The sequence below is a fragment of the Aulonocara sp. 'chitande type north' Nkhata Bay genome, linkage group LG19, assembly GCF_057382095.1.
Source record: "Aulonocara sp. 'chitande type north' Nkhata Bay isolate Kocher_YH1m ecotype deep benthic linkage group LG19, A_spYH_male_GT1.1, whole genome shotgun sequence".
NCBI classification, from domain to species: Eukaryota; Metazoa; Chordata; class Actinopteri; order Cichliformes; family Cichlidae; genus Aulonocara; species Aulonocara sp. 'chitande type north' Nkhata Bay.
In genome coordinates, this window is record NC_141362.1 from 32,206,017 (window position 1) to 32,226,883 (window position 20,867).

Sequence of the window (20,867 nt, forward strand, 5' to 3'; positions counted from 1 at the left end):
TTATTTAAAAACCTTACAAATAGAACGAGCTGGGATACAGCTGTTAGTTTGGGAGATTGTGGCTTCTTTTTCTTCTCCTTTCGTTTGTAATTTAAAAAAAAAAAGACTGATGAATACTACATGATGTGTCTTATTAGCCAACAAACTATAGCAGCTGGGTTCTCAACATTCCTGTTGCTGTCACGTAGAGACGGAGAGTGCAGGATGCTCCTCTGAACCAGCCACTAACCTCATTCACCCGCCCTCTTCCTTTTTGAATCTTCAATAAGCTTGTCTGACTAACCCTTAGTGTTAGGGCCTCTTAAGCCAAGTTGACTTTCACATGGCTTTACTGTCCAAAGAAAGGATTAACGTGAAATAAAGAGTCATTTCTTGGAAGTCGACGTGAAGTGTCATTAAGTTGAGAAAATTTGAAATGTATAATGTTAAAACTTCCTGATCATTTCAGTATCTAGATTAAAGTGATTCCCTCCTCAGGAGTTGTTGTTGTTGTACCTTTTTTCTTGTAATTCGGTAAAAGCAAAGATGCTCCAGCTGCTGTGCCAAACCCGTTCTTTCCTCCTGTACCGTGCTTGAGGTGTAGAGGGGCGTGGCTGTGGCATGCTGAAGCTGTCCGCACACAGGGCCATGCAGCAGTTGGCAAATAAAGATGAATTCTGTTTTGTTTGGCAGCGGTTCTCCGTTCATTATTTTCCACTTTGCCCAGCGCGCATCCCAGCCCTCAGCAGCTGCTTGTCATGTAAAGACACTCTATCAGGCCCTGACAGCTCCTCCCCTGCACACACAGGCGCATGGCTCATGCACACTTCACTTGCGTTCACACCCCCCACCCCCCACTCACACTCCTACATATGTGGGGAACATATGTAGTGATCTGTCTCACTACCACGCCGTTCAGCACAACTCCTCACACACTGCTTTCTCATCCCCTCCAGTACTCTCATCGCTCATCTTTTGTCAAATCAGTCTTCCCATTCTTCTGTCCTTCCCCTAATTTGGTTGAGACGAGCCACATGTCGGCTGTCATGCTTTTATTAGAAAAGCTTACTGGGACTGTTAATGCAGTGGATTTCCTCAGAGCAAAGTGTGTGTTTGTGCGTGCATGCATGCATGTGTGCCTGTGTGTCAACCAGACACTTGAAGCAGGTTTTATCTTATCTAGGTTGTGGTCAGTCTGTCTGTTGGCCACTTTCCTGTTTTGGAGAACATGTTGACATCAAAAGGTTTTAGTTTACTGGAACACTGTGATGATGAAGTGAGTTAAAAGCAGAAGGCTCTCCTGTGTTGTTCTGAGGCCTATTGTCCTTTGTCAGCAGTCTGCGCTTTTTCTCCGTGTACACAGGATGTATTTGGGGTCTAGTATGCAAAGCACTGGATTTAAGTAGTGCAGAAGAATTTTTTTTTTTCCCTCTCTGCATCTGCATAACAGTCCCTGTGTATAATTACCATATAAATGTATCCATGTTTACTCTAAACGGTAACTGTATATTTGACAATACAATTTTAAAAAAAGGGGAAAAAACCCAGCATTAGTTTTCACTTTCTCACTCTGTCAGTTCTTAAGAAAAGCCGCTCTGTGGAAAGTACAAATGAATAAAACCAGAAGGGGAAATGTGTGTCAATAGGAAGCTGACAAGGGTCATCTTGGTTGTTTATGCTCAGAGTGCAGACTGCAAGTGCAACCCCTTCACTCCCCCCCGCCCGCTCTCAATGCGGCGGAGACGCCCGCTCGCAGACAACCGGATATAGCCATTTCCACAGTTGTCATGTGATCGAGCTTGTGGTCACAGACGAGGAAGTTGCAGTGTCCTCCTGTCTAGAAGGAGCATGCACTAGTTGAGGGATGTGCAATGCAGATGTGGGGTTGCTTAACCTTTGCAGAGGTGGCATCAAAGATGAGTGCCCCTGCAGAAAAGACTTTAACTTTCCAGTTACAGTAGACTGCGTTATTACAGTGAGTTAGACCTTATTTACCTTTATGTGTGGAACAAGTCCCTCTTAATATCACAATTGCCATTGTCAGAATGGGGATAATGGTGACTAAGGATGCTTAGCTGGCTGTGTCTTCCACACCAGTGTGTCAGATTTTCCCCCAGTACATGCCATGTCATGCCTCGCCGTGCTGCTGCGTCACGTATGACCACCCATGCAACTACTAGTGTGTGCCATGCGTCAGTGGATCTGGCAAGAAAGCCTTTCAAACTGACTGTTTGTTGTAATCTGTTGCACACAAATACCTTTCAGTGCCTACAAGGCGCCATGCATACACAAATGTATTTACAGACAAGCACAATCATGTGTACACACAAACACCTGTTTCTGCCCATCAGGATCTGAATCTACGTAAGAACATTACACAGTCTGGAAATGATTTGCCTGCGTTCCCGCTGCCAAACGAAAACTTCTAAACTGAAACTTTAGGCCCTGCTGGCGAGACAAGTATATACGTTGAGCCTTCATCACGTGTCGCGGTGTCAGGTAGGGGACTCATTATGCTGCCTCTGCATTGTGCACATACTGTCCTCAGTGTTGGTTGGCATGGGTTTATAGTTGGGAGATATGGGTCAGCCAAAACCTGACCACAGAGTGGAGCACCAGCTGGGGCCCAGCAGATAAAAACAAGGACCGGTATGAAGGGCTCAGGAGACTTTCTGGCTGCAGATTTGTCCAAATTATGTATTGAACAGGCTCTCCAGCGAACTCGCAGCTGACACTTAATGACTATGTGTACTCTTAAATGCCACGTCTTTTGTGCTTTTATTATTTAGATTTTATGCTAAACAAGTCTCTAAGCTCCATTGTGCTGAAGTAAGGAAGTCTGGTGCTCTTAAAGGCTTGTGATAAATAACCCTACGGACGTGGAGTCCCAGGAGATCGGCGTGTATTTGGATGATTGATTGTTAAAGTTGATTGGTGTGGTTTGTATTTGGAAAAATCTTATCACTGCAGTTGTGTGTAAAGCGGTCACGAGGGAGCTGCAGCAAACTGTATTCTGCTTATTTCACTTGGGGCAGCACATCTAGTATAAGCGGATTTGTCGAAAAGCTGTGAGGGCGGCAGTCTGACGCCTGTCAAAGTTGAGCTAATTTCTAAATGAGCTTTATTTGGTGTGAAAACACTTACTCTGCAGCAAATGAGATGAAGAATCTCCCCTTGCACAATAAAGAAAAATGTAATAACATATTAAACATCTGCTCTGGATTGAAGACTAATGTCTTCTGTTGTGCCAAGTGACAGCTGTTTCCTTTTGTATGGTGATTGGTGCCACCACACCAGCAGTGAATCAGGTGTTTTTTGTTTGTTTGTTTTTTTTGTTTTTTTAAAGTTTTGATTCAGGTTTAACAAACCGAGAACTGTAACACAAACATCTGCATCATCGTACTGCAATTTCATTTTCCTGTACAGTCTATCCCAAATGGAGCTAATAAAACATGCTAGTCTATAACTTCCAACTTTCCAACGAGCACTCTTTTTCATTCTTCTGATCCAAAAAATCTTAGACGGTTATCTGAAAGCGAAGCAAATACAGAATACATTAAGATCCCGTCGGTATCAACATTTATAGCGCTTAATGAATAAAAATGATTTGAAACGTGCAAAGAAGCAATGGGAGAAACTCCCTTCAGCTGTGAAGAGTTCCACAACTTATTGTGATAGGAAAACAAATTATTTTTAAACTGCTTTGTCTGATTATCTTAGTGCAAACTGCTAAGTACATGTTATGTTAGGGAAATCCATTTATGTTTGTTGTGTGCAGAAGAGGAAAATATCAGCCAGTCTATTAGCTTTTTAAATTCCAATTCCATAAATGCCGAATATTGGTATCGACTGAGTTCTAGCTAAAACCTACATTTTCATTTTTCTTTTCTATTGATGGGCAGGTTGCAATTCCTGCACAGTGGCAGTAACAAATCTGATTATATAGAAGTCTAAAGAAAGTTACCGTTAGCTCACGCTCTCATCCTGATGACTTTAATGTCTCGATCGCTGCTCTAAAGTCCCATTAAATAAAAAGCATACAATGTCCCTCAGCAGCCAGAACTCCCAGCTCATGGCTTCTATAATCTGCATTATATTATTATCATAGTGGCTCCGTCCAGCTTTATGTATGCAGGCTATGAAGGGCATCCCGTGTCGTCGCTTTATGTGGGGAGGGGAAAAAATGTAGACGAGAAGCAGGAAGGGCAAGTTGATGATTTTGACAGATTACAAGTGACAAATCTTGAAAAATGACACTCAACCAGTTTTAATAATTCATGTGATTTCTTTAAATATTTTAGTACAATGTGCACTAAATAGAGTAGATATTACAAGCTGATGTTTGCTCTGCACTGTCTAATCTGCTATCAGTTTCATTACTCAGAAGTGTGTATGTGTGAATAACAGAAGCTCATAGGACAGATCTTTTACTTCTTACACACACACACACGTGCGCACGCCGCGCTTCTGTGTTGGAGGAAATGGGGCAATTAAGGACAGCTTGGTATGGCACTGCATGGGGTTAATATGCGGCTCCGTAATTAAAAATAAATTACAGTTTTCCTGTATAAATATTCAAGTTCCACTCCGCTGTGTGCCACTGCCTTGTTATGGTATGTAAGCTATTTTTTTATTTATTTATTCCCCCCCCCCATCTTCACCGTCTGCACAACATCTGGCGCAACATTTCCTGAAGCATCACCGGAATAAATGGAGTTTCGTCTGCCTAAGAGAGATTCATTTGTGTGATGCCAGTGTGTCTAAGTGAATGGGATGGACATGCTTGGCTTGAGTTTAAGGCTGTTGTCTAGAAAACCGAGGAGTGTGGAAAGTTTTTGTATGAAAATCAAATTGAAGCGTTGGCATCCACCGTTACAGAGTTAAGAACTGTAGGAAATGTTAAGCTGGACTGCAGATTAAAATGTTTTAAAGTGAAGTTAAAAATTCTACTTGTTAAAGATGTATGCAAATACAGTTTTAAGTTGCTTAAATGAAAGGCAGTTTTTGCTGAAAGTGTAAGAAGCCTGAGGATATTTGCTTACGTGATTTACAGAATTTTAATTGTATGATTAAAATGATACTGGTGCTTTACCCGTACGTTAGATTTTTACCGTGCCTGCTGTGCTGTTGGAAGAATGACACGATCAACTAACTGTCACAATTCAGAGAGGGCAAGTGAATCCTGCACGCTCTCAAACAAGAATATTTCCAATGGGAAGAGTGTGTTTGAAGCTTACATTCCTCCATTGTGTGCTATAAGTGAGAAAAGGCCACTTGAAACCATGTCCCATTCCTCATTCTCCTCGTATTCGTTTGATTTCTTGTGTAAAAATGGCTACAGTGGAATTTGGGTGGGTGGGAAATCTAGTCTCCTTCCTGGTGAAATTAGTCGACTTAGATCCTCAAACTCGGGACAAGTTGGGACAAGGTTTTTTGTTTTGTTTGAATATCCTGTGACTATCTACATTGGAAATGACTGTTGAAAAAGAGGATGTACCACGTGGAGGGAAGGAGTCCTGACTCCTGCTTTAAAAACAGCACTTTTGAGTCTCGCTAAAAGAAGGCCCTAGTGCTTTCAGTGCTAATTTAATAATGCGTTATACCGCTGACAACTAATATGAAAAGAAATCACTAAAATGTTATGTTGCATTCACAATGTCAGTGTTTATTCCTCAGCTTTCGAGGCTGTAAAAGCAAGTAAGGTTTGAACAGACAACACCGGAGGGGGGGAAGAAAAAGGAGTTGGTCACATGCTGTTTAATTTTACCTCCTTTTCAATCTTTTTCTCTTATCAGGAGAATACATCAAGACCTGGAGGCCAAGGTATTTTCTCCTGAAGAGTGATGGTACGTTCATTGGCTACAAAGAGCGACCGCAAGATGTTGACCAGCTGGAAACCCCCTTAAATAACTTCTCTGTAGCACGTGAGTATCTGCTTCAGAGAAACCACCACATTTTTTCCCTTGTTTCTTGGCAGCTTGTTTTCACCCCTATTTTGTTTGCTGCTCTTCTTAACTTGCATGCATGATTTAAAAAAACAAAAAAAAGTTTTTTATACTTCTTCGCACTGAAAAGAAGTTAATAACAGTTTGACAGTGTATAAGGAAAAATGTGGAAGACCTTTTTGAACAAGTAACCCCTCCGTTTACTCATCTGGCAGCTTTCTAAATGACTTTGAATAGAAAGAGAAATTGCTGTGTTGTCATCTTAATAGAACGGCGGCGCGGTTTTCAGTAGGAGGACCGCTCCGAGCAAAGAGAGCTCCGCCACTGAACGTGCACGCAAGATGTTTTGACTCCTTACATTAATGCATCAGATGGCAGCTCTCTTCTCTCTGTGCAGTCCCCAAAACTTTGTTTGCATTGTGACAGATAATAACAAAAACAAAAAAATGCCCAGAGCAGCTCGACTCACTCGATCTTCACATCAGAGAAAGTTGCTGCGATAAGCTGTGCAGATGACTGAACACAGCAATTAGACGGCATACTGTTTGTTTAACAAAATGTTTCCTCTCCGACACTCTTGAGTTATCGTGGCCATTAGCCGCCTGATTTCAAGTATTTATCTGGGCTCCTCTCGGAGGTTCTGTCTCCATCAGCGCTGGCTTTGCTTTTGTCACCACTGTGACCCCACCGCAGAGGACACATGGTGTGTCGTTGCTGACGGGGCCGCTGCAGCTGGATTACATATTCACCCTGATGGAGCCATGTTGGATCTCAGTGGTGGTCCACTCAGAGTCCTCCATCCATCAGACGCAGGCCATTTTGTGTCACGTTCTGACATATTTGCTGACATGTTTCATTTGGGAACAGATGTTACTGCGAAGGAGCTGCAGATGGAAATCTCTGCTTTGTAAATTCAGTTATTAGACTGTTGTGAGTAATTGTTTTTGCAAACTGCTTACAAGACAATTATTTGCTCCAAAAGTGGGAAAATTTCAGCAGAAGCAATAAAAGAAGGGTGTGAAGATGTGCATGATATGAAATTCTTAAAGAACAAGACTGATTAAGCCGGGTGTGTGCCAGCGTGGCAAGTTAAACATTTCCTGGTTTGAAGTTCTGTTTCCTTTAGCTGATTCATTTTAGTGGAAATGTGATATCATCTCAGGTTCTGCTCTGAGAAAACAAGATGTGACCTTGGGTTTTGGGATTTCTCGATGATTCAGACCAATAATTTAACATGTGTTTTGTCAGATTCATCACAGTCTGAAAATGACTAGTAAAGAGTTGCTTTTTAGAACAACTGTTAGGGAATGAATTGGAATATGTGCCGGATTTAAAGCACTACTAATACAAAGCATTTTTATTTTTAAAGGGACTGACGATTTAAGCATCAGTTGTTTTCTCCCACCAAAGTGCACCTGTTCTTTTCCAAATTGGCCGAGATTGTCTGTTAGGACGGCGATAAAGATAAATGGCTATAACTGCGGGTCTGTCTCTCCCCTCTGCTCTCCTACACACTGGCCCTTCTCTTCGTCTCCATCTCCCCGGCTGTGGTCAGAGTGCCAGCTGATGAAGACGGAACGGCCCAAGCCCAACACATTCATCATCCGCTGCCTGCAGTGGACCACTGTCATCGAGCGTACCTTCCACGTGGAGACCCCCGAGGAGAGGCAAGTGAGACGCAGACCCCTCGCTGCTCACAGAGCACTTGAGCTCGAATCATCCGCATGCTAAGATTTGGCCCAGAATGCTACAAAGTAGTTTAAGAGCTTAGTTTTTCTAACATGCAGAAGCGTAAAGCAACATACATATTTAATCATCATTATACACCTTCACCCTGTGCACTGGCTCTTGGCAGAGGTCACACTTGAAATTGCCTTCCTGTTGATAAGAAGACAATTACATGATTGGGCTGCTGGGGTTGCTTGGTGGCAAACGGACTGCTGTAATCTCTGCTGCTTGTGTCTACCTCAGGGAAGAATGGACCAAAGCCATCCAGGCAGTGGCTGAAGGCCTACAGAAACAAGAGGAGGAGATGATGGACTCCTCCCCAGACCCCATGGACATGGAGGTCTACCTGACCAAACCCAGACTCAAAGTGGTACTAGCTCATTTACACTCAATGTATCTTTGTTCGGTTATGTCCTCACAAATGTCTCTCACTCGTTCTTAACTAGTGAGATTGCTCCTCGCTGTTAGTACAGCTTTTTTTTTTTTTTTTGTCCCCTCCTCATTTGACAGTTACTCCTCCTTCACCCTCCCCAGCTTATTTGTACTTGCACAGCTTCTTTCCCAACATCAGTTGTGGGTGGCTTGGCACCAGATAGCATGCCCACTAGGTTTCACACATGCCCCCCTCCCCCCACATGTGTCATGACTTAAAGGTCCAATGTCACTGGATTAGATGTCCCCCGCACAACCATTTTCAACATTCTCTCCAGAGCTGGGGGTCAAAGGTTAACTGAGACACAACCACGTATATAGGTCAAACCATTAGAGGAGTGGAAATTGCTCTGTGGGTGAGATGGTGGCTTAAATGCTTCAGCGTTGTTGTCAGTGGGATTGCGTGTCCTGTTTAGAGTCTGAGTTCGTTAATGCTCCTGTTTGTAACCAGATGCTGTATTCTCCCCCATTGCCTTGCAGACTATGCACGACTTTGAATACCTCAAACTCCTGGGAAAAGGCACTTTTGGCAAAGTTATTCTGGTAAAGGAGAAGGCCACAGGACGCTACTATGCCATGAAGATCCTAAAGAAGGAGGTGATCGTAGCAAAAGTGAGTGGCTGCCAATGAGCAAGTGAAGGGGTGAAAATGCACTGGGAGTCTGGGGGAAACCAATGCCTGATACCTAAATAGTGATTGAGAGAGTTGCACAAATGCTGTCTTTTTTTTTTTTTTCTTCTTTCTTGTCTCCAGGATGAAGTGGCGCACACACTCACAGAGAACAGAGTCCTCCAGAATTCAAAGCATCCGTTCTTGACAGTAAGGAGCTCCTCCATATACCCAAACCTTATTTTAACTCGCACAGATCCTCAGACCTCTTCAGTCTAACCCAGAAGCATCCATTCAGAAAAAAGAGGCAGTTTTTGTCAGGAATGTTTTGAAGTGCTGTGCTTACAAAGGCTAGAGTTGAGTGGGGTTTTTTTTTTTTTTAATCAGTTAACCCTTGCTTTGAGGTGGGTTGTAATGATAAGCTCGTACCAAATTTTAGATCTAAGTGGTGGGTGAAGGCAACACATCGTCTGTGCTGTGGTTTTCCTCCTCTTCTTTCGAAATGTTCGAAAATGTAGCTAAAGCCGCAACATGTATTGTGATATTTCATGTTACCATTAGCTGTTTAAATGCCAGCTTCCGCTTGACTTGGTTTGAAACATGAAGTTCTGCTTTGAGGTTTTTGTTTTTTGATCTGCAGGGACTGAAATACTCCTTCCAAACACATGACCGCCTGTGCTTTGTCATGGAGTATGCAAACGGTGGTGAGGTAAACTAGTTTAATCATCGCTAAATGTGCATCTGTAAATACTTTGGATGTTGAGTGTGTTCATTTCTCACTTCCTTCTTGACTGAAAAACACTCTTATTTGTCCTCTGCGTCCCTGTCAATCTCTCCCACATCCCCTCAGCTTTTCTTCCATCTTTCAAGAGACCGGGTGTTTTCAGAGGAGCGTGCGCGGTTCTACGGCGCAGAGATAGTGTCTGCTTTGGACTACCTGCATGCTGAAAGAAACGTGGTTTATCGGGATCTCAAGGTAGGCGGGGAAATGTGTCCTCACTTCCTATCATCCTAGTAGTCAGCCTCCCTTTCTCCACCCTCCTCCCCTTCACTTTCTTTCTCCCTCCCCGTGGCAGGATATAAATAGGATCTGTCTCCATCTAGAGCAGTGGCCAGGCCTTATTGATCTGCCTCCCCCAGATCAAACTCCAGACCTCACTGCAGCTGGATGGAAGTCCGGCCTGTACATTGCTGCAGCCAGACAGAAATAACTACCACGGCCCCTTTGAACAGATCACCACCAACCAGTCATTATAGTACACACAAAGTTCTCAGTGGGTGATATCACCGCTCTGTGTGTGAGATTGACGTCATTCTTTGTGTTAGCTGTTTTCTTTAATGGAGGGGAAAAGCCACACATCTTCTCAGAATGAAGAAGTTTGAGATTTCCAACTGCTTCTTGTTTTGCATTTGAGTTTAAAAGCTAAAGAGAAGTGTGCGAGGGAAGATGACATCGGAGATGGATGCTGCAAATTGATAAGGCATGTTTGAGTATAAGAAGGCTTTGGGGAGGTTATCAGTTGCAGTGGGCTTCTGAAGCCCTAATACTTCCAGCTGATAAAACTATACCAGCCAGGTCAGCATAGCACTCCCTACCTCCCCCCCTCCCTTTCCTCCCTCTCTCCCTTGGGTTTATGAGCCAGGCTCCCAGCCTGCTAGGGTTCTCCTGAAAATGCCAGGGTAGCAGGATTGGAGGATGTGCTGACTCTGGCCGGGCGCTGCTGGCCACGTGTGAGCTACAGCTGCCAGGTGACTTTAACTGAGGGAGAGAGACAGCGAGGGGAGGGTGAGGACATGCTGATATTAAAAGGCCATGTAACCTCAAGTCATGACACTGCATAGTGCATGTTTTTCAGTCAGGTTTACCTGTGTATGTGTATCACCAGGTACCTTTCCATATTCACGCTTTTTATGAGCATTTTCACAATATTTATGTATCGAACTGAGAAAAGAACATTTAAAGTGTAGAGATCAATTTTTTTTTTTTTTGCTTTCCCTCACACGTGGTTGACCTGGAAAAACTTTCTTGTAAGCCATCAGTTACCATCACATGTCACCACAAAGCACAAATGACTAAGAAGTGGGGAGGAAGAAGGCCGTGAATGTTGCAATTGGTAATTTACTTCCACGTGAGATGCCTTATTTGGATGACACGCAGTTACTTCCAGCCTAAGATGTTTAATGACTAAATAGTTTTCAGTTAATTAATTACAGACACCAGTTGATGTTTTATTTTTCCACAAATTCCTGTAAAAGACTTGTTTCTGATAGATAAATATATGTTTGATCATTTAATAATTTATATCAACATCACGTTTTTGGGATGTTTAACCAAAGAAGTAATTTTTCTCAGCTGGAAAATCTTATGCTGGACAAAGACGGACACATAAAGATCACAGATTTCGGCCTGTGTAAGGAGGGGATCAAGGATGGCGCCACTATGAAAACCTTCTGTGGGACTCCAGAGTACCTTGCACCTGAGGTAAAAACACAACAGTGGTTCAGCCTGCAGGTGACTTTAAGTGACCTTAGTGTGTGCAGAAAAGCCCACTTTCTGTAGTTCTCTATAGTTCAGTGACAAATTAAAGGAAGCTGAAGCAATAATTTGGTGTCAGGCCACTTTAGAGCTGCAAACAGCTTTGAAATCTGGTGTGTGTTGGATGGTGGTGAACACATCGTCTAATGGTGTTCACTTGGGTTGACATTTGGTGACTAATTTACTCGTCCAGCTGTTCTTTCACTAACTGAAAGAACAGGAAGGAATCTGCATTTCTTGGTTTTCTTTGGTCTTTTATTCAAGTTTCTGTTTTAATTTTAAATATGTGTGTATATTGGTGATATTTTTCAGATGTGCTGAGCCAAGAGCTCTCTACCTTGCTTTAAAGTAAATAAAAACAAAATGATTGTATTTGATTGAACTGAATAAGATGAGCTGGAGCCCAGGATTGAATGCTAGTCGTGGTGCATGTGACATTTGTAGAGAAAGGAATGGTGTGTGGTGTTGAACATTAGTAGAAGAAAAGGGCTGTTATCCTGAAATGCCTTTCTAATCTCCAGTTAAGGTTGTGTTAATGAGTATGCCGTGTGCTCAGGGTAGGGCAGCCTGCTCTCATGTTATATGGCAAGGGGTGTGGCTACCCTTGTTGCGTGCAGGTATGACAAGTGTTGGAGTGGGTTGTGTAACACGAGAATTCATTGTGAATGTTTGTGGTGGTTGGGTGGGTTGGTGTCACTAAGTACGTGTGTTTGCATGAGCCCCTTGCCTGCTGCCATTAAGGGGAAGAGGGGAAAAAAAGTTTTCCAGGAGAAGGCGTCCATGTTGACACAGTTGCTGTATCGTTGTTTTTAGTCTGCATTTGGAATTTTCTGGTTGGGGGAGGAGGAAGGGTAAGTGGCTGGCAGCGTTTCAGGAAACGTGAGCTTCCGCACTCTGAAAAGAGAAGAAAGACAGACAGACAGACCACATTGGCTACAGCTGTTGTGTGGCACCAAGGGAGCCACAGCCCCCGATGCTGCCTGGGGTGCCTCACCTGACCTGGGCTGACTCAGAGCTGGTGTGAGGACACTATTACAGAGTGCTTCAGGGCGCCTCTCGGGAACGTGTACCTGTGCTGCTTGTCGAATCAGATGGAACTCCCATCTAATCATCAGCACCAGGTAAAAGTCTGAGCTTTAAGTGCGTTTTCCATACATTACTTCTGCCCGTTCCAAGCTCAACCTAACCCACTTCGCTCCACCACCGAGTTGCATAGCCCATGACAGCTCCAACCTCGGCAACCAAGAGCAGAGAGACATCAGGGGGCGTTGCCATGGCGACGGGGTCGCTGGCAAGCGTCTCTGCGGAGTGCGGGCCAGGCAGTGTTACAGGTTGTTCTGCAGTAAACAATGACCTTGTTGTGTGTGCTGCACAGGAATGCTGTAACGTCTGGGAATATTCCACCCAGAGCAGGGGGTGGGGGTGGAGGACAGACCCGATCTGCAAAAGCCTGATCGGTTTCTCTCTTCAGTGAGGAGTAGGAAAGTCTCATTCAGTCACTTTTTATTAAGTAATAGAAAACTATTATTGGATTTGGCTTTTAGGGAACTGCTACAAAGAAAAATGTAAACAGATTTAATCTAGCCACTGACACTGATCTGGAGTCACCACTTTAAAAAATTAATGGCTTTGAGCAGAAAAAGTGCAGTATACAGAGCAGAGCTCCAAAGCAGCAGCAGTGTGCGCTTTTTATCCTCTCTCTCCTCACTATCTCTGCTCCTTTGGGGAAGTGTAACAGTATTAGTTTGGGGCTGGGGTGCAGGCAGGCAAACAGTCCTGGTTACGTATATGAGGGATGAGCTTGGCTCCTGCGCTCCTGGCAGCTTCACAGCTGTGGTGCTCTTCTACATATATGGGGCAGCTGCAGGCCCAGCTGTCGCACGGTGTGAATCACACGACAGCAGCGCTGGAAATAGAGACGGCCCAGTAATCCTAGCCCCGCACCGGCTTCACGTTACTGCCCCTGTCCTCATAGCCGTCCTCTTCGATGATCGCCGCTCACCGCAGCACCCGGCTGTTTGCCCACAGACACGTGCACTCGGCTTGCGCGTGCACATACAAAGTAGTTTTGTTCCTTTTACGGACACATGCGTCCATCTGTTTTCCAGGACCCTCTGTGTCCAACACGGTTGCGTCCATATCCAATTCTATTAATCCACTCATCTTTTTACTTAAGATTCTATTCTTGGGTGGGAATTACCTAGCATCACACTGCTGAAGGTTTAAGAGAACAGACTGTTCTCCTTGTCTCGATTTCACCTTCAACATCCGCCTGGTGAGGTAGAATCCAGTACATGTCCCCGGAGACCTTGGAACAACTCCGCTCAGCAGCACATTAGTCATGCAACAGGTTTTGCTGTTCACTAAGCACAACACTGGAGGAGTTTGTCTCATTAAGAACTGTCAAGGAAGTCACTTTATGGAAAGACTAATACTAAATATTTCTCTTTCTGAGACTCTGGCTGCGTTCATTGAAGTGGTTTGTTTGTAAGACCCTTGTCTGTTTGGTGCCACACATAAGCGACCCACACCTCTGCTGCTTGCTGATCTGTATGTGTGGAAGGCCCTGTGGTGATTAAATATGCAGGGCTCTGGGGGAAACTCTATCCTTGCTCCTAATGTGAGATGTGAGTCAGTGTTGGCTGGGGCTGCCTCAGAAGCCCAGACCAGGGGGAAAAGCAGGTGATTTTTGTTGGGTGGGAGTGAGTTGGTGTACGGGGGCAGCCCAGTTACTTACAGTAATTGTATTTGGTTTACAAAGCTGCAGTTCTCACAGCCTTTGATGCCTAACCCAGTTATGGTTGATTAGTTGTGTAAGGACTACTTCTAAGATAATAGCACATCATAAATCTGCGACAGGAAGTTAAAATGACTCGAACATCCGAAAAATGAAATAAAATCTTGCTCACCTTTCTCCCCAACACAGGTGTTGGAAGACAATGACTATGGCCGTGCTGTGGACTGGTGGGGTCTGGGTGTGGTGATGTACGAGATGATGTGTGGCAGACTGCCTTTCTACAACCAAGACCACGAGAAGCTATTTGAGCAAATCCTCATGGAAGACATCCGCTTCCCCCGGACCCTCGGCCTCGAAGCACGCTCCCTGCTCTCTGGTCTTCTGAAGAAAGACCCAAAGCAAAGGTGACAACCTTTCTATTTAGAGTTTGTGCAAGGAAATATGCGTTCCTACTATGATATAAAATGGTTGGAATTATCTACATAATTAATGTTGTCATCATGCGTCTGGGTTTGATCTGTTTGTACTTGTTTGCAGGTTAGGTGGAGGACCTGATGACGCCAAGGAAATCATGCAGCACAAGTTCTTTGCCAGCATTGAATGGCAAGATGTTTATGAGAAGAAGGTGTGTTTCTGTAAAGCTTCCTCTGACTGTCGTCTCTGTAAGAACACCAAACTTGGTCAGCTATTGCTATCTCGAAAGTCAATAAAGTGACGCCACCCATTTAGGCATGACATGGATTGTCATCAGACTGGCAAATGGTACCAAACTGATTGAAGGCTCTAATGTACTGATTCTTTTGTGTGTCTTCTCCTCCACAACAGCTGGTCCCACCATTTAAGCCCCAAGTTACATCGGAGACGGACACGAGATATTTCGATGAGGAGTTCACAGCACAAACCATCACGATTACGCCACCGGGACAAGGTAGCGTTAAACACGCACACTCTGGGCACCCATACAGAGTTTTCTACTGTGAAATATGATTAAATCAAATCTGTTCATTTACTGTGCAATTGTGTGACCTTGCATTTGAGCCTGACCACCTCGTTTGACTTTGGTACCAATTATGACTTTTAAATTGATAAAGATGAAAGCAGATATCTGGTTCCTTCACCTGTTTAAAAAGGTTATACTTGTATTTTTTTTTTTTGAAGAGTTGGAAGTCATTCACCCACAGAGGTTTTTCCCTAGAGTCTTGTACTCTATCCATGTGCTAATGCTTCATTTAGTGGAGGAGGGCTCATAAATGTGAGTGCAGAAACCTTCCTGCAGGCATAACTAGCTCCCTTGAGAGCAGCCTGCCCTCTCCTGGAGAGTCGGGGCCATTAAAACACAGCGTTGTGCCTCATGAAATTCTCAGATGCACTTCTGACAGCTAGTATATTGATGGCAATGGAGTGATTATGGGTTCCTAGCTATGATACTGGAAAAATGAAATGCATACATTTTATTTATTGAAACATAAACAAGAAATGAAGGTGAGAAATGTGCATATACCATATAGTGCCATAGGACAAAAGGTGTGGTATACTCTGGATAGGTTGACTCGCTGTCAGTTTTATTCATACCTATGGACCCTAGAATTATTCAACCCATGCGTGTTTTTGCACGAGAGGGCCCATGCAAACTCCACACAGAGAGGGCCCAGCCTGTTGGTGGATTTAAATCCAGGACCTTCTCGCTGTGAGACAACAGCTAACCACTGGTCCATTCTGCTGTCCTTACTAAAAAATGACGTTTGAATATCTGTAGAAAATGTTTCTCAGAGCTGGTATAATTTACACGCCTCCATTACCCTGACATGGACAGGCAGTTATTTAAAAAAAATGGATGTATTGTATTGTTAGATATTGAAAGTACTAGTTGGTAAGCTTTCATGTATATATATTTTCTCCTGAAAAAAAGTGACCATTTATTTCTCCCTTCATTCACAGATGACAGCATGGAGTCCTTTGACAGTGAACGGAGACCCCACTTTCCCCAATTCTCCTACTCTGCCAGTGGGACGGCCTAAACGACTTTCAACCATTCCTCCGGTCCGACCATCTCGCTTCTCCCCACCTGACTGCACTCTCAGAAGACCGGGGGCCCAAACCCTCGTCCTCCCAACAATCGTCTGCAGAAGCTGTCTTTGGATGCAACAGTCGCCATCTCCAAATTACTTTTTCCAGGAAGAAGGAAATCCGAGACGACATACCTGTGTGGCCTTTGAAGACTGACCACGGAGATAACACTACTGTTCATTTCCTGGTTGTTTATTACTATACTGAGCAGGAAACCATACACCGTAATGAATGGGGAGATGTAGCTATGCACAACTTGCGCTACTGCTGTAAATCAGATTTTTTTTTTTTTTTTTTTTTTAAACACAATTTGATGTCACCATAACCATGTCAGTTAGAAAATGGGCATACTGTGGACCAAATACATCATGTGGGAAGAGAGTATTGTTTGAGTGGGTGATCAATCCATGTTTTAGTCCATTCAGACTTTTTTTTTGCTTCATAAGTGAATGTACCATATTAAATAAAGTTAATATCCTTGCATACTTGTGTGTAACACATGGCTAATTCTCCTAAGACTGAAATGCCATCATGTGGAAAAGATCTTTAACACTTTCCTACTGCTGAAAAACCAACTCTTGTCAGTGTGTTGTACTGTCACGCCACATCATGGTAAGTCTGGTGAACGGATTGTGAAAAGCAGTCTGATGCGAGGAAAGGCAAATGTGCAAAGAATGCAGCGCGATTAATCATTAAGGCACAAACTGGCCTGCAGTGAATCCTTTTTTTTTCTTCTTATTTTGGTAGCTGTTTGCACACCAGAGTCATTGAGGAGACCCCCGGTTACCTGTTCAGGGTAATAAATAGCCTCTGCAGCCTCCTCCTGAAGTAAGTGCTTATAGTTCCTGATGCCTTTTTATCTCCACGCTGTGCCACAAACATCACCTGGTTTCCCTCTGGTGAGGGTCGCTTGGCTTCGACCCTCCTCAGAGTCTCTGATCCTCTCCTCTGGGTTTTTCCTTCATGTACAGTACACTACTGGGTGTTTTCCCCACCCAGTGCATTCGCTGCAGCCTCAGTGAGGTCACTTTAACATAATACACGTCTTTTAGGAATACTTTGCAAACAAACAGGGCTTCAGGGGATCCGTCATCTTTGATTCGCCCCTTTCGGGGTCTTATATCCCTTCACAAGCTTCTGAGTTATTTATGAGACCAGCATTGATTATAATAAGTTGTACTGTGCCAATGACATGCACTTTTTCTGCCCCCAAATGATTACGTTTGGACTCTTACTTGTACTTTAAGGTCGGAAAAGAATAAATTTGCTTCTTTTTATAATATGGATTCAAATGTTTGTGAATGCAAATAAAACCAGATTTGCTTGTCTGGTTTTTGTTTTTCTTCCTTTTTAAAGAAGGCTCAGGCTTCTTTTAAAAGCATGCTCAGTTTCCGAAAGCACCTCAGTATATTTAAGATGACAGATAATCTTTTTTTTTTTTTTTCCTTCAAAGTGCATAATACATTATTGAATGTAATGGTTTTTATGTTTTCTCTTCAATCGTTTGCAGACCTTTTGTTCGGTTTTTGAATCTTACTTTTTCCTATGCACGCGCCCTTTGCTGTCACCTTCTGAAAATAGGGAAATTCATTTTGTACTTTTAATTTCAAATTTTTTTTCTTTTTCTTTTTTTGTACCTGCCCTCCTGTATTCCTGAGACTGAGGACACCAGCTTTAGTAAACAATAATATAAACTTTGTACACTGTTTTTACTTGTCTCTTTCAAATTGATGAAATAAAAGGTCTTAACAATAGCTTTGTGGACTTTTATTTTGAAAGGGATTTCAGGCAAAGACAGTTAAAAAGCTCAGAACCCAGCGAGATGACTATACAGTATTATTAGACCAGATAAATAGTACTGTGTTGCGTTGGCAATATTTATTTTTGTTGCTTAGTGGAAAAAATAAAGTTGGACACCTTCCCAACTCTAATACTTGTTTGGGGTTCAGATTTTTCTTATTTCAAGCAGATCTTGGTTGCAGTTACTGTGGTTTTTTTCTTCTTCTTCAAAAAATTAACTAGCAAATTCTGAAAGTCCATATAAATGATAACTTTCCTGTATCATTAACACCAAGTGTATCATGTTTTATACATGGGTTTTTGAGATGTTTGCATTATTTTTTTTCTCTTGAAAAATCTGAATAAATCCCACAATATATTTTTAAAATGATAAATTGCACAAATACCAAATGTCGCAAAAATGGTAAAAAGAATATCAAAATCAATTTCTCTTTTTTACGTGCTCAATAAACACAGTTTTGAAAGATTTGAATTTTCTGGGATTATTATTTCATGGTTCAGGCTTTACAGGGTTAAACTATAGTTTGACTCTTTAAAGTCATAATCCGACTTATCTGCAAACGTCTTGAGCCACCCTTTGTTTACATTTCTCCTTTCAAAGAGCCACACTGTCTTAATTTTTAAAGCAGTCCTGAGCAATAATTCTCTGGACTTTCTGAAAGTCTTTCAAAGTTTTTCTGGCTGCCTTTTTGCTCATTTTCAATTCAGTTTAGTTATTTAACACTCACCTATGAATCATTCAAGCTTAAAAAAAGCAAAAAATAAAAAGATGGACCAGTGCTCTGTTTAGACATAACAGGCAATTTATCAAAGACCCAAGATAGCACAGTTTGACAGGCATAAAATTGTATTTGTGTACCAAGAAGGTAATTTCCAAAGAGAACTTGGCATATTTGGGCATGGTGTGCAGTGTGTTCTTAAAATACAGCGGCTTGCAAAAGTATTGGGCCCCCTTGAACTTTTCCACATTTTGTCACATTACAGCCACAAACATGAATCAGTTTTATTGGAATTCCAGGTGAAAGCTCAGATTAGATGGGCAGCGTTTGTGAACAGCAGTTTTCACATCTTGCCACAGATACTCGATTGGATTTAGATCTGGACTTTGACTGGGCCGTTCTAACACATGGATATGTTTGGTTTTAAACCATCCCATTGTTGCCCTGGCTTTGTTTAGGGTCGTTGTCCTGCTGGAAGCTGAAGCTCCGCCCCAGTCTCAAGTCTTTTGCAGACTCCAAGAAGTTTTCTTCCAAGACTGCCCTGTATTTGGCTCCATCCATCTTCCCATCAACTCTGACCAGCTTCCCTGTCCCTGCTGAAGAGAAGCCCCCCCAGAGCATGATGCTGCCACCACCATATCTGACAGTGGGGATGGTTCAGAGTGATGTGCAGTGTTACTTTTCACACATAGTGTTTTGCATGTTGGTCTCATCTGACCAGAGCAGCTTCTTCCACATGTTTGCTGTGTCCCCCACATGTTTGCTGTGTCCCCCACATGTTTGCTGTGTCCCCCACATGGCTTGTGGCAAACTGCAAACAGGACTTCTTATGGTTTTCTGTTAACAATGGCTTTCTTCTTGCCACTCTTCCATAAAGGCCAACTTTGTGCAGTGCACCACTAATAGTTGTCCTATGGACAGATTCCCCCACCTGAGCTGTAGATCTCTGCAGCTCGTCCAGAGTCACCATGGGCCTCTTGGCTGCATTTCTGATCAGCGCTCTCCTTGTTCGGCCTGTGAGTTTAGGTGGACGGCCTTGTCTTGGTAGGTTTACAGTTGTGCTGTACTCCTTCCATTTCTGAATGATGGCTTGAACAGTGCTCCGTGGGATGTTCAAGGCTTGGGAAACCTTTTTGTAGCCTAAGCCTGCTTTAAATGTCTCAGTAACTTTATCCCTGACCTGTCTGGTGTCTAAATCCAATCGAGAATCTGTGGCAAGATCTGAAAACTGCTGTTCACAAACGCTGCCCATCTAATCTGACTGAGCTGGAGCTGTTTTGCAAAGAAGAATGTGCAAAGATTTCAGGCTGTAGATGTGCAAAGCTGGTAGAGACAGACCCTAAAAGACTGGCAGCTGGAACTGCAGCAAAAGCTGGTTCTACAAAGCATTGACTCAGGGGGCTGAATAAATACACACACCCCACTTTGCAGTTATTTATTTGTATAAAATGTTTGGAATCATGTCTGATTTTCGTTCCACTTCTCACGTGTGCACCACTTTGTGTTGGTCTTTCACCTGGAAGTCCAATAAAACTGATTCATGTTTGTGGCTGTAATGTGACAAAATGTGGAAAAGTTCAAGGGGGCCCAATACTTTTGCAAGCCGCTGTATTTTGAGGAAACTGGACAAGTAGAGAATAAAGGAAGAAGTGGCAAGCCTAAAAAATATATCTACAGATGATGAACAGTATTAACAGGACATGACAGATCCATCTAGCCCTTCAGTTGATCCATCCACTGTGGAAGGGTTGCTGACAAGAAGTCATTCTTAATGTTGAGGTCTGTGCTCTGAGGAGGCCAATCCATGGCTGGTAATGTTTCACTGTGTGTTTTTCTCTCCAGTGTGTTTTTACTGTTTTTACAGACACTCACACTGTTATATCTTTTTCTTGAAATTCTCCTTATTGTGATTTGCACCACAAAATGTAACATTTGGATTCATCATTCAAAAAGGCTTCATGTCACTGATTTTTATTTCAGTTCTTGTCCAATTCGGCATACTTGAACCTTTACACTCTGCTTCTCTTCCTTAATGGAGCAGTGTGGGAACAGAACAAAAGGCAGCCAACATCCAAAGAAGAGCTTTGAATGCCCTTCAAGAAGCCTGGAGAACTATTTCTGAAGACTAACGAGAAGAACGCTTATCTAAGAGAGTTCAGGTTGTGCTGAAGAATAAATGTGGTCGTAACAAATACTGACTTTCAAATCTCGTTAGAGTCGTAAAACTCTGTTTTTGCCTCATACTTTATTTCAATGAGTTTGCACTTTTGAAGAAATTGCTGCATATATTTCCCATTTTCCAAAGAAAGAAAGAT

At 42.9% G+C, this 20,867-nt stretch overlaps 1 protein-coding gene across 3 annotated transcripts in view; it reads left to right on the forward strand.

Moving 5' to 3' along the window:
- The window catches only part of akt1 (AKT serine/threonine kinase 1), a 32,476-nt gene extending 14,689 nt beyond the window's left edge, over window positions 1–17,787 (forward strand). For all 3 annotated transcript variants that reach the window (XM_086274563.1, XM_086274562.1, XM_086274564.1), the window contains exons 3-14: window positions 5,775–5,903; window positions 7,480–7,591; window positions 7,896–8,022; window positions 8,565–8,696; window positions 8,838–8,903; window positions 9,334–9,402; window positions 9,544–9,669; window positions 11,047–11,175; window positions 14,156–14,370; window positions 14,504–14,591; window positions 14,792–14,894; window positions 15,905–17,787. In XM_086274563.1, coding sequence (XP_086130689.1) covers window positions 5,775–5,903; window positions 7,480–7,591; window positions 7,896–8,022; window positions 8,565–8,696; window positions 8,838–8,903; window positions 9,334–9,402; window positions 9,544–9,669; window positions 11,047–11,175; window positions 14,156–14,370; window positions 14,504–14,591; window positions 14,792–14,894; window positions 15,905–15,984 — 1,376 coding nt within the window. In that variant the 3' untranslated portion in view covers window positions 15,985–17,787. The remainder of the gene's footprint in view (window positions 1–5,774; window positions 5,904–7,479; window positions 7,592–7,895; window positions 8,023–8,564; window positions 8,697–8,837; window positions 8,904–9,333; window positions 9,403–9,543; window positions 9,670–11,046; window positions 11,176–14,155; window positions 14,371–14,503; window positions 14,592–14,791; window positions 14,895–15,904) is intronic.
- Window positions 17,788–20,867: the final 3,080 nt, after the last annotated feature.